Source organism: Phasianus colchicus, chromosome 1, assembly GCF_987193195.1.
Source record: "Phasianus colchicus chromosome 1, bPhaCol1.hap1.1, whole genome shotgun sequence".
Taxonomy (NCBI): Eukaryota; Metazoa; Chordata; class Aves; order Galliformes; family Phasianidae; genus Phasianus; species Phasianus colchicus.
This window is the reverse complement of record NC_143436.1, coordinates 18,216,303-18,228,733: the sequence shown is the minus strand read 5'-3', so window position 1 is coordinate 18,228,733 and position 12,431 is coordinate 18,216,303. Positions and strand designations below refer to the sequence as shown.

The 12,431-nt window shown below is 34.6% G+C and overlaps 1 protein-coding gene across 10 annotated transcripts in view; it reads right to left on the bottom strand.

Moving 5' to 3' along the window:
- TAFA5 (TAFA chemokine like family member 5) overlaps nucleotides 1-12,431 on the bottom strand; it is a 448,086-nt gene that overhangs the window by 26,452 nt on the left and 409,203 nt on the right. For 2 of the 10 annotated variants that reach the window (XR_016464567.1, XR_016464572.1), the window contains 2 exons: nucleotides 7,446-7,538; nucleotides 4,561-5,841 (listed from right to left, as the gene is read on the bottom strand). The exons of 4 other annotated variants lie outside the window; for them this stretch is intronic. Coding sequence is in view for 1 of the 6 variants with exons in the window: in XM_090136549.1 (XP_089992675.1) it covers nucleotides 5,833-5,841 (9 nt within the window). In the remaining 5 variants the exon portion in view is untranslated. Of the gene's footprint in view, nucleotides 1-4,560; nucleotides 5,842-7,311; nucleotides 7,348-7,445; nucleotides 7,539-12,431 lie in introns of those variants that run through there. 4 more of the 10 variants (XR_016464568.1, XM_090136549.1, XR_016464570.1 and 1 more) reach the window with 3 other exon arrangements.

Here is a 12,431-nt window from a genome sequence, read left to right as displayed (position 1 = left end):
TTGTTAATATTTTCAGAAAAGTTGCTTTCTGATATAAAATGATTAGCTGTACTAATAAAATGTATTTATTTATTTATTTCACAGAATCTGTGCACTACATCAGAGTGCTTAACATCACTTTCACTAGCCTGATGTTGGCAACTTCACACCTAGGAAACTGTGGTCATGGTCTCTCCAAGCCAGATACGCAGGACATCATAAGGCATTTCATGCTTTGTGACTACAGATTCATCATTCTAAGAGTCTTCCAATGTCTTGCCTGAACTCCGAAAAACATACCTAACATCAATTTACCACATTAAATCAGTAGTTTGACCAAGGAATTAAGCAGCTTCAAGCCAACATTACTGTCAGTCTCAACAGCAGAACAAAACAATTTTTCCCCTTTCTGTACATGCTCTTAAGTTTTACATTATTGAGGCCATAATGGGTTTGCTGGAATGACAAATGATAAATTGAAACACCTGTTTCAGTTTTCCATTTTTTTTAAATAATACTTTATTGCCTGTTTTCTCCCTTTAGATATTCACACGTCTTCCACACCTTCACTGACTTGTGAGTTTAATTTATTGATACTAACAAATCATGCAGCCTCTGTTGATATTTCATTCAGATTATGAAGAAATTCAGGAACTTGTATTGATTCTGCCTTAGAATGGCTCAGCAGTAGTCACTGTCTATTTTGACTTACTGCAATTAACTTTCACTTTTCTCATATTTCTTAGCTTATTTTTAATTTGTGACAGAATTATTCTTAACATATTACCCTTGGCTCTCAAATTTTAATGGGATTTATATCCCAAAATAAGACAACTATATTATCAGTTACATTATCACAAATATGTTTTTTCTTATTTCTTCATTTCATTTTTTAGTCCTTTTGGCTCCCCTGCACTTATTAAATGTTAAGAATTTAGCTACTTTGAAATGAAAAATCTTTAATCTTCTCTGGCCTTACTTTCAGTTTGCTTCTTGGCTTCTTTTCTTTATTCATGCCCCAAATTGATATCAGCCGTAGAATATTGTTTCCTGTCCATCTTTATTTGTCTAAGCCCAATCTGATATCCACTGCTTCAATGTGCCAGTGTACTAAGACATTAGAAAAAATGCAGAAGAAAGTGTCATAATTTCTTAGTTATAACTTCTGTAACTATGTAAAGTAATATATAGTATATATATAGATATATATATATAACAAGACTTCTTTCTCTCAAAGGCATAAAGCACACACTGACCAGAAACTAGAAGTTCAGAAGCAAATTTACTTCAGGGAGGGTTATGCTGTATTTTGTTACCTGCAGAACCTAGCAATATTAAAAATATTACAGTTAAGACATGGCATCAACCAAGAAGAAACTGAACTGGCTGAACCAGCTTGATATTTCTCATTCTCTGTTGACATAATTTCTATTTGAAGAGTATGACAAATTAATAAAAAGAGCATAATTTATAAAATGTGCATAAAATAAAAACAAGAATGCCTGTTTTTGAATTAAGTATATGTAGCACCTTCTCTAGGCCTTTATAATGATGTTGTACTAAGGGACATAGTTTAGTGGGGAAATACTGCTGGTAGGTGGATGGTTGGACTGGATGACCTTGGAGGTATTTTCCAATCTTGGTATTTTATGATTCTCTGATTCTATAATAATTTTCACCACAAAGGTGACATGACTTTCATCTGCATTCTCCTCTGAGAGATATCAACCAATTCTAGCCACAAACATAGTACCGTTGTTGGGATATCAGGGAAAGGTTTTCAACAAGAGAAAGAATAGTAGCTGCAAATCATTTCTACCTTTTTTTTTTTTTTTTTTTTTTTTTAAATTCCAGTGTTGTGCTTTTCTTTTTGCACTAGTTCAATGACTCAAATAGTCATTACTGTGATTTGCCTTTCAAAGGGTCAATTGACTAGCCTGTAGTTCAGTTGCTCCTCGTAACCATATAGGTCTTTCATATGTTGAAATTCTAAGTCATAGTGTTGAATTCTTTATTTTCTTCTGGAAACTCTGAATAGTACTCACAACTGCAATGAATGTCACTTCTTCTAATCTCTAAACCGATGAGCTAAATTCAGTTTCAACCCTGGCTATTTCAGAACTAATTCACAGAGCAAACAACTAATGGTAGAAATTCTATTATCTACCACAGAGTAAGCCATTCCCACTTGCAGAAAAAATGTCTCTATCATTATCTTGCGTCAGACGAGGTTCAGGCTGGATATCTTTTTCTCTGAAAGAGTGGTCAGTCATTGGAACAGGCTGCCCGGAAAGGTGGTGGAGTCACTGCCCCTTCCTGGAGGTGTTCAAGAAATATGCAAATGTGGTAATATGGAACATAGTATAGCTATACCACCATATTGGTGGTAGGAGGACAGTTGGACTAGATGACCTTAGAGGTCTTTCCGAACCTTAATAATTCTATGATTCTATGAATACACCATACTAGTAAGTGCCTAAGTATTTATGCAACAGTATGTGAATATAGTTTCTAGAAACAAGTGAATGACTGAGGATATTACATGCATAAAACCCGAGCTACTGCAAAGAAGAACTGATTTGGGGAGAGAAAAAATAAGATAAAATCATAATCAGCACTTTAGAAAACAATGTGTCACATTGATTGCTATAACATGTTAATATCTGCTCCGTTTGATATCTCAGATTTTAAATACCTAAACAGTTAAACATTAACAGCACTAGTTACATCTGACCTTGCCTTGGCAAACAGAAGCTATAAAGCAGCTTTTTCAAAAACCGTTTACAGGTTTACTACATTTCAAGAGGTTGTTTTTGTCTATTATGCAATTTACTGTATTGTTCTGGTCCCTTTCAAGCATATTTTGAAAAGTTACTTGTGGCCAAGCTGAGTAATGAAAGCTATTAAGACATTCTCCTCCGTGTTTCAAATGCAGCATTGGAAGAGATACATAACATAGTTTCAGAACTGCTTTTTTTATGGAACTTATTTTTGTAAAATTAGAAGCTCACAATAAACTGGAGACATATTGTTCCTTAGAGACAAACATTTCACCACTGCTCTTAAGCTTGTAATTCACATCAACAAAGGCAGACTGTGTATTTTGTTTGTTTGAAATACTTTATAGAGGAAGTGGGAATATAAAAACATTCTAAGTGTCCTGATGTGTCTGTTGCACACCAAATAATGTAACTGATCTCTGACAAATAATCCCAACATTTTTGTCTCCAATATTTATGTCCAGAACAGACCATGTAAACAGTGTGCATATTTTGTTCAGCATTTGAGGTATTCAGAAAACAGACATAACCATGCATGTTCAGAACTTATTGGAAACTATGAATTTAAAGATTATAGATGTCTATTTCTTAGATCCTCTAGTGGGATCTGGTTTCCAGAGGACAAATGACCTAAAACTGAGCACACCAGAACGAAAGTACCCAGGACATGAAAAGGAAAGAGTGAAACTTCAGTTTCAGTATGTGACTCATGTCCTTGATTTCACATTCCATTGCTAAGTCTTACCATGCTCATGTCACGCTCAGGGAACAAAAGTCTCACTTATAAAAGGATTTTCTTTATTTTTCATAATTTAACTGAACCAACACAAAACTTAATACTGTAAAGCAACAAAAATGATGTAACATCTTTAATTGTACTGTGTTAACTAAATAAGGCTACTACACTCCCTTTTAAATAAATCAAAACAGAGAATTGGTAGAGTGAGGGATCTGGCTCTTGAGGTCTACATATACAGTAAATGTATTTACCATCATTTATTGCATGACATTTTAAACCTGACATCGGTCATTTATAGTGCAGTCAGTCCATAACACTTTTCAAGTGGCTGGGCTTTAATTGCTACCTTGACACTGGTCAAAATCCTAAGATTAAATAATAATTTTGTATATATTTATTTTATTTGAAGACAAAATCATCCATATTTCATCTTTCCTTCAACTTCTGCATTAAATAAGCAGAGACCTGTACTAGAACAGGCCTTCAAAAAAGTTCTTTAATTAACTTTTCATTTTTGAACCTTTCATCTATGGTCACTTGAACAATCTCTATATATTTTTCTTTAGTAGCAAAGAACTAGCATAACATTAAAAGTTAATTGGAGTATTAGGTAGTATACTTGAAACCATAATACATTTGCCAGGAAAAAAATTAAGCTCCCTTCTTGATTGTATCATACTATTAAGTACCAAACTTACACATAGAAAGGTAGAGTAAAAGGGAATATGTTTTTTTGTTGTTGTTTCTCTGTATTTTCACATTTCCCCCCTCTTCTTTGATGTCTTGGCTAAACTTTTGCTAACCAATAATACTGAAACAGTGGGCTTTCTAATAATGAGGTAAACACTGAAAGGAATAGGCTGCAAACAGACCCTTAGACTGTATTACATAAAAGTAGGGGGGAAGAAAGAGAAAAACAGAGAGAGAAAGAGAGAGAGAGAGAGAGAAAGAAAGAAAAACAAAACTTGCTATGAAGAGCAATGAGTAAAATATTTTACACTCTATTTTTATCAGTACATAAAGACAAAAAAAAAAAAAAAAAAAAAAAAAGCCTTCCAACAGTGCAATGGTTGAATGCATTTATGTAATATAAACAACATTATTCTTTGCTTTTTCTACACAGTCCTCTCTGGTCATGCTTTACATCCAGAATGTCCCAATGGAAGAAAGCAAACGACACCAGTCACTTCAGAGACAACTGAAGTAATAAAACACAACTTAACTCTGAACCACTTGTCATGACTGTCAGAGTCATCACGTTAATTGTTAAATAGGATTTTCTACAAATATACAACATATAAAAACTGTTAAATATATAACTTTAGGCTTTTCAAAATACATTTAATGATCTCTTTCAAACAAGTGTTACTTTTGTTTTCTCTTTAATTTGCTTTCTGGTGCTAAATGGTGTATCAGATGAGACATAGGCCACAGATGACCAAACATGCTCTTTGCAAATACTGTATTATCCAACTTTAACTATCAAAAATGGAACTGTAGAAGAGGCATGTTTAACTGGTTAAAACTGAAAATGATTTTAGTACGAGAAAGTCAATCTAAGTACAGAGGAATAAAGGTGCCTTGCAGACAGTTTATGATGTTCTTTTTGTCCCAAGTTTTTCAAACATAGGTCATTTCCTTTCAGAGCTCCATTATGTTCTCTCGAATGTGTCATTTCAAGAGCTGGTCTCTGGGTTAGTTTTTACTGCAGCTTTCCATAAAGACTTCTGCTGGACAACATCTCAGCTTTGTGAAAGCTGGAATCATGTCTTTGTAGAGACCCCCTACGATTTAACAACATAACTCTGTTAACAGTAAGATTGTGTCCACTTTAAAATAGATTTTGCTCTTTGGTCTATTGAATATATTGAAAGTATAAGAAAATAAAAGCAATTCAGACAGTTTAGGGCACAAGAAGAGTTTCTCTTTTGCACCTCAGTGTCCTCCCATAGGCAAAACAGTCTTCTCTAAGGCTGATTGGGATGATACTCTTCATTGTAGCAGACTCTTCAGATTAAAACATGTAGGTAACAGCAAGTCCAGCAGTGGTGTATAACGCAGATGAAACATTAACCATGAACTTTTTTGTATTGCTAATGCCCAAGCATATCTCTTTTTTCTATATTCCTTAGTCCAGCGATCCTTAGTATGGTGGAACAAACTTTAGCTCATAATGTAGAGAAATTATGCTGTCTTTCATGAGATACAGATAAACAGACAGTTGAGTTGATGACATATAATGGATGATGGTCCACAGCAGTGAAACTTGACTAAGTTAAGTAGCTCACACAGAGCCTAAACCACTCCTACGAGGATTCTGTGTTGCTGTATTTGTCAGGAGACCTGTAAATCAATAAGAACAAATGAGTCAATGTCTTCATTTAAAATTTTGATTATCTTTGATGTCCATTATTTTAAAATGTTCTAAGTTTCTTCAAGGAGACAGTTAATTAATTAGAAGATATTTATTTTTCACAGCAAACATTTTCCCTGAGAAACAGCATACAATAAACCTTTGTTTACATTTATTATTAAAAAAATCACTGTTATAGTTATTTCTAATAAATTCATAATTTACATAATTTACAACAATTTCAATGCCTTCTACTTTCTAGCAAGCTCCATGCAATTTCTTTTTCATAAAAATAATACCCAGAATGTTCTTTTACCTGCATTGAATTACATGTAGCAATATCTAATACACATGGATATTAAGATGACTATTAATTTACACATGTAGAATACGATGGAAAATGAGTATGACAGTCATTCATTAACATTGCAAGTATATTTATACTTGAGGCTTTTCTGCCTTTGAATTTTCACTGAGCGCTAGAGTGCGCTTGTTGTTCTGTACACTAATTTAATCAATACTGCCCTCTAGTGATGCTCTTAAAAGTGCAAATCAAATTTAAATAATGCTTATTAAAAGCTGATATAATCTGAAAATTGCTTTAGATACACAGCAGAAAAAAAGAGAAGAGAAGAGAAGAGAAGAGAAGAGAAGAGAAGAGAAGAGAAGAGAAGAGAAGAGAAGAGAAGAGAAGAGAAGAGAAGAGAAGAGAAGAGAAGAGAAGAGAAGAGAAGAGAAGAGAAGAGAAGAGAAGAGAAGAGAAGAGGAAAGAAAAGAAGAGGAAAGAAAAGAGAAGAGAAGAGAAGAGAAGAGAAGAGAAGAGAAGAGAAGAGAAGAGAAGAGAAGAGAAGAGAAGAGAAGAAAAGAAAAGAAAAGAAAAGAAAAGAAAAGAAAAGAAAAGAAAAGAAAAGAAAAGAAAAGAAAAGAAAAGAAAAGAAAAGAAAAGAAGAAGATTGGCAGAGGACTGCTAATTTAAAACAAAAATGGAAAGGAAGCTGTTGAAAGAGGTGTTGGTTTGAAAGATAAACAACCAAAACTCCCACTATAGAAGAAGTAAAAGTACTGGACGACAACACAAACACAGATGAGAAAGTAATGATTGATTTGTACAACAAGATGCCAGCTAATAATGCTCACCCAGTTTCAGTTTGGAAATGATTTCAAAATTACACAGACACTGTATGACACAAAACATTTTGAGGTGTATTAAGCAAGAATGACTGTTACAAAATGCTGTTTGAATGTTCAAACACTATCTTCTGCTTCAGCATTGTTCTGTCTCCAAATAGGTAGAATTGTCATTACTGATGGAAATTCCATGCATAACGCCAGAAAATACTGAACAGTGAATGTGAACAAGCAATACAAATAAGAAAATCACTTAGTTCAAGCTGTTACATCAAATTTAGAGTTTTTAACCTTATTCTCAGATAAAAGAAATACCTGCCTCCAATTTAGTGACAGCTTGAAACATAGGGATCTCTCTCTATATGTATCTACAAAGATAGATAGATAGGTAGACAGATAAATAAATGGATATTTTCCTTATAAGGCATTAAGTTTATGTCATAGATTTCTGCTTTTGTCCTCTCACCTTTTCCAGGAAAAAACACCCCAGAAATCTTGCACACAGCCTTTCGTTTTCGGACTAGTGATCAGATCTCCAAACCACATGGCCTCAGACAGGCTGAAGGCAAAAAACCTGGATGATTATTGTGGTATATTTCCCTTTTTAAATATACAGTCAGCAAGATAAATAATTTTAAAGTTTTCTTTCTATTACTTCTGTTTCCCCATTATGCTATTCCGTGGGGTTTTCACAGTATCCCAAATTTTTCTTCCTATTAGAAAAGAACACATCTTTTAAGGTAGTTTTACTTTTTAAGCAGCAAGACAGAAAGCAAAAGATTTATGCTTTATTAGGTCTGAAAGTAAACTACTACTGTGTGAAGAACTAGGTTGACTTAGCTCCATCATTTCTGAATTAGGTTGGAATGGCCCAAAGCTAAAAGCAACAACAGTGTGAACTGCTGATGGACTGTGTTCAGTGTTTTCATAGTGTGCTTCTTTACCATACTGGTCCCAGAGAGAATTCACATTCATTCAGCCACATTTATTTGCAGTTACCTGCTGCTCTGTCAGCTCATGGATGACAAAGCAGCTTCCTACCACTCCTGCTATCCCTATCCCCACTTTGCACTTCCTTGCTGCGAGAATATGGTATCAACACCTTAAAAGAAAGAGAGAAGAGAAGAAAGAATTATGTATTTAAAGAACACTGAGGCAGGGCAGGGAGCAGAACTGAAATAAAATGACTACAAGAAGATTAGAGAACAGGAAGTGAATTTACAACTTTGGACAATGATGGGAAAGGATGTAAGAAAAGAGGGAAAGAGAAAGGTGTAAGTTAGCAAGGGAAGTTTAAACATAATTTATAAATGAAAGCATGATAAAGAAGAAAGACAGCTAATAGGAACAACAGATAAAAGGAAGAGAGTAGGTAGAAGAGAGCATTAAGAGACCACAGAAGAGGGATGGAATGTACAGCTACCCTCCCATCTCAAGTTTTTTCCCTTTCATTTCTCATGAAAGATGCCTTAACCACTCCCCAGAAAAACAGACAGGTCAGGCAAGATGGAAAAGGGATCCCAAAATGACTTTAAAAAGGACTTATTTGCTATTTATACTAACAATTCAAACCATGAGAAGTATCACATTTCTGAAATGCAAATCTAAAGAAAAACTCCGCTCTCAATGACTATTTGTTAATAATTTCTACAATATTAATTGGACCAATACATATTGCTGTGCAAATTATAAATTAATTTAACAATATATACAGCAATGTTTGAAAGCTTTGGCACAATGTGTCAGTGCAGTTTCTTCCTTTTTTTTTTTTTTCTTTTACTTTGGGAACGTTAAGCAACAGCAAATTAAAGAGAGCAACAGTATCAATTACCTAATGCAAAGTTTTGTTTTTGTCCACCTCTGTTAACTAAATCATGTTAGTTTCAGGCATCTTTGCACAATTCTCCTTGTTGCTGACTTCAGTTAAATTAGAAGTTCTCCCTAGGGCTTCAGACAGTAGGTTCTGCCTCTTTCTGAAGGAGTCAGAGGTTCTGATGCCACCCACTGCACTGCAGTGGGGGAGAACCTTCCTTTGTGTCACTTTTTCTGCACAATGATTTTTCTTTCATTTTGTTTTGATTTTCCTGAGTTGTTCCTGAGATCACCTTTGCTTCATGGTGCACTGGATATACTGGCACTCGACATCTATGAACCAAGAACTAGATTGCTAACATAACTCATCTCACATTCAACCCTCAAAACCCACCATGTGTTTTTTGAATAGAAATCTTTTTTCTCTCTTAGCTAATAACTGCAAGGGAAAATGGGAAAGTTGCCCCTCCCGTGTATTTCATCCTCTTCCTTCCACATACTCAAGAATTCAAAAGCAAGGGTTAAAAACTCCTTGCAGAAAAGCTACTGCAGTGCTTTCTCTTAACACTGAAGAGGTGTACAGTGGCTTCCAGGCACTGATCCATCAAGGCACTGCAGTAGATAGCAAACAATGAATGACTAAATGCATTTATCAAGGGTATTCCACCATCATGGTAAGATTCCCAGTGTGAACACTAAACTCTGAAATACCACACAGCTCCAACGTTATGCCATTTTTGGCATAACCCTATGTCTTTGTATTGTGCAGCACCTGGAATCAAATTTTGAATTAAAGCATTTGAATTTCTGATCACAAACCAGAAAACTTAGCCAGGCTTACTGCAGCTGTCAAATATTTTCAGTCAGGAATGAGTTTCAAGAACGGGTGGCCTGACCTTTTGCTTTAAATGGAATTCACATAAATACCAACAATTCATTGTCAAGCCTGATTAAACTCTAGTAATTTCATCTGATTTCCACTCTGTATTTTTAGAATAAAAATGAAAGACAGAGTAAACCAAAGTTGTTATTTTTGGTACAGTAGTCAAGTGCTATTACATGACTGTCTGTTGAAGTTACCTTTGCAGACTAGGATGACAATTGTGAACAATCTAACATGTTTCCAGCACTGATTCCTGGGAATTCTCTGGATCCCTACAATGTAATTGATCATTTTAGACATTTTAATGCTGTCTAACAGCTGAACTACTTGTCTGAACTGTGTATTTTGCTCTTTTGACTAGATTGGTATGTCTCTGTGAGTGTTAAGATGCCATAGAGCCCCCCCTAGGGTAAATGGTTGGGTGTTTTTTGTTTTGGTTCTGTGTGGTTTGATTTTTGCTTGTATTTTTATATGAATTAAAAAAAAAAATACAAAGTCAGTCACAAAGATGGATGTAGGCTTGCTCAGTCTGTCTCACTAATCTACTCATAGTGGAAAACAGTTCCAAAGCTAACTATACTATAAGCTAACTAACTATAAGTCCAATATACAGCATGTCTGTCCCTTCCCTTCTGCTTCCGCAGCTCTCTGTTCTAGGTCCCCGAATAACTAACCATGTATAATGCAGAAAAAAAATATATAAAAGCATTAAAATGCCCAAGGAAACCTTATCCTGCTTTGCAAGATACCTCATACTTCACAGGTATAAAAATGTAAATTTCTGGCAATGATCCTAGCAGTAGCAACGACCTGTTGAATTTGCTGAGAATTCCCATAGCCCCTCTAAAAAGATTATTGAATTTTTCTCGTATCCCCCTGCTTTCTCCATGCTGCTCATACATTCCAACTGAAAGATTTAGCCTTCAGGAAAAGACAAGTTAATCTAACTTTAAAGAGACTGTGATTATTAGAAATAAGGGACAGATGCATGGAGCTACTTTACTTAGTAATACTTCATTCTTTCACACTGAGCTAGCCACAGAAACGACATCTTCAAGAGGTGAAACTGTAATGTCCACAGAACTAAGAATAAAAGATTCATCAAATCCAGTGGCTGCTTGTGGATGTATGTTTATAAAAAGCAGAGTAGCGTACAATGTATTCATGCTGTGTAATTGCACTCCAACAAAGTAGCATTTATGAATTACAGAAAACAAAATGCAACTATTAGGCTATTTTAGAAGAGATGAAACTATTTTAGAAGAATATGCATTTTCTTTGTGACATCTATTTGTTGATGGCTTGGTTGTTGCTGTTATTGTTGTTTTTCCCTTCTACTATTCAAATCAGATGTAGAAAGAAAGGAGTATTTATTATTTGCAAATAAGATTTTTTTTTTCCAGTAATAATTATTTAGTATCAATATTTTGACCAGATCTAATAGCCAAAAGTGTCATTCTTCCTTAGATATCACTCCCAGACCTATATTCTCAGCTTCTCCTGACCATCTATCATCTTGATTTTTTAATTTCTTTTTCTTAATCCCACTTTTCTCACATTATATTCTTTGAATTTATAAGATCTTGGAATGTGCTGGGTTATATCATATATCCTTCCTTCTATTGAATTACCTGTAGTCAGTGAAGGCCTTGAGTCAGTGAAGTCAGTGTAATCAGTGAAGGCCTTGAGACTATTCTTCTGATCAGGTAATCCTTGCAATGAATGAAATTGCTAGAATTCAGCTGAAATACATTTGGCTTTGGATCATGTACAGCACCCATGTTTAAGAGCTCAAGCCTAGGCATACATAATAATGAAAGCTTGCTTTGCAGCATCTAAACATAGACCAAGGAAAAGCAATGAAACTAGCAAAAGAGACCATAGCAGGAATATCTACACTTGGAATACTCAAAGACATTGAGTGCAAGAATGAGGGTGAAAGATCTTTGGCTGTACGAGCATTTAGGTCTACTGCAGAGAACAGAGCAGGGCAGGTCACATTCTGTCATCTATGAAAGTCCAAAGCCAGCTTCATGAGGATCACACATCTTGTAAGGAGTAACAATGCAAAATAGTGTATTTTCATTCTCTTCTGTACTAAGAAACTAACACTCTCAAAATATCCCTAGCTTAAGGCCTTGAGCAATAAACCAATTACATCTGAATTCTTCTTACTTTTTAAAAATGGTTAGAGGTGTGCAACCTCTATGAACCATATGAACCTAAATAACAGATAAAACTAAGATTTGTAACTGGTATGGAATTATAAGCTTGAAAAATGACTTCTCTGGCTCCCTTTGACTCTTCAAATAAAAGCAACCGCAATATTAACTTGAGTGAGAGTATATAAGAATAGCCAAGGGGCTTACTGAGGATAGTGAAAAAATAACATGGATTTTCCATTCCTGAGAATTTTCTCTGTGCTAGAAGACAGATTCAAACTAAATCACCATTGTATCTAGAAATTAATTACAATGCAGTAAATTTAATGGGCATTAAATTCTGAATATTCATACATGTATGCCTATATTGAGAGTGTACAGCTTATTAACATATCCTAACAGAGATATAACCTTAATTACATTTAACTTTCTTGTGAAAAAATGCTTTAAATATTTCTGTCTAATAAAAATCTATTTAAATAGTGATCTTCTACAAAATAAAACTTATATTGCCACAACAGAAATATATCTTTCTTTTATGGAGGAGATGATGTGAGTTTTAATTATAAAATTTAAAAGCAGTCTCATCTACCTT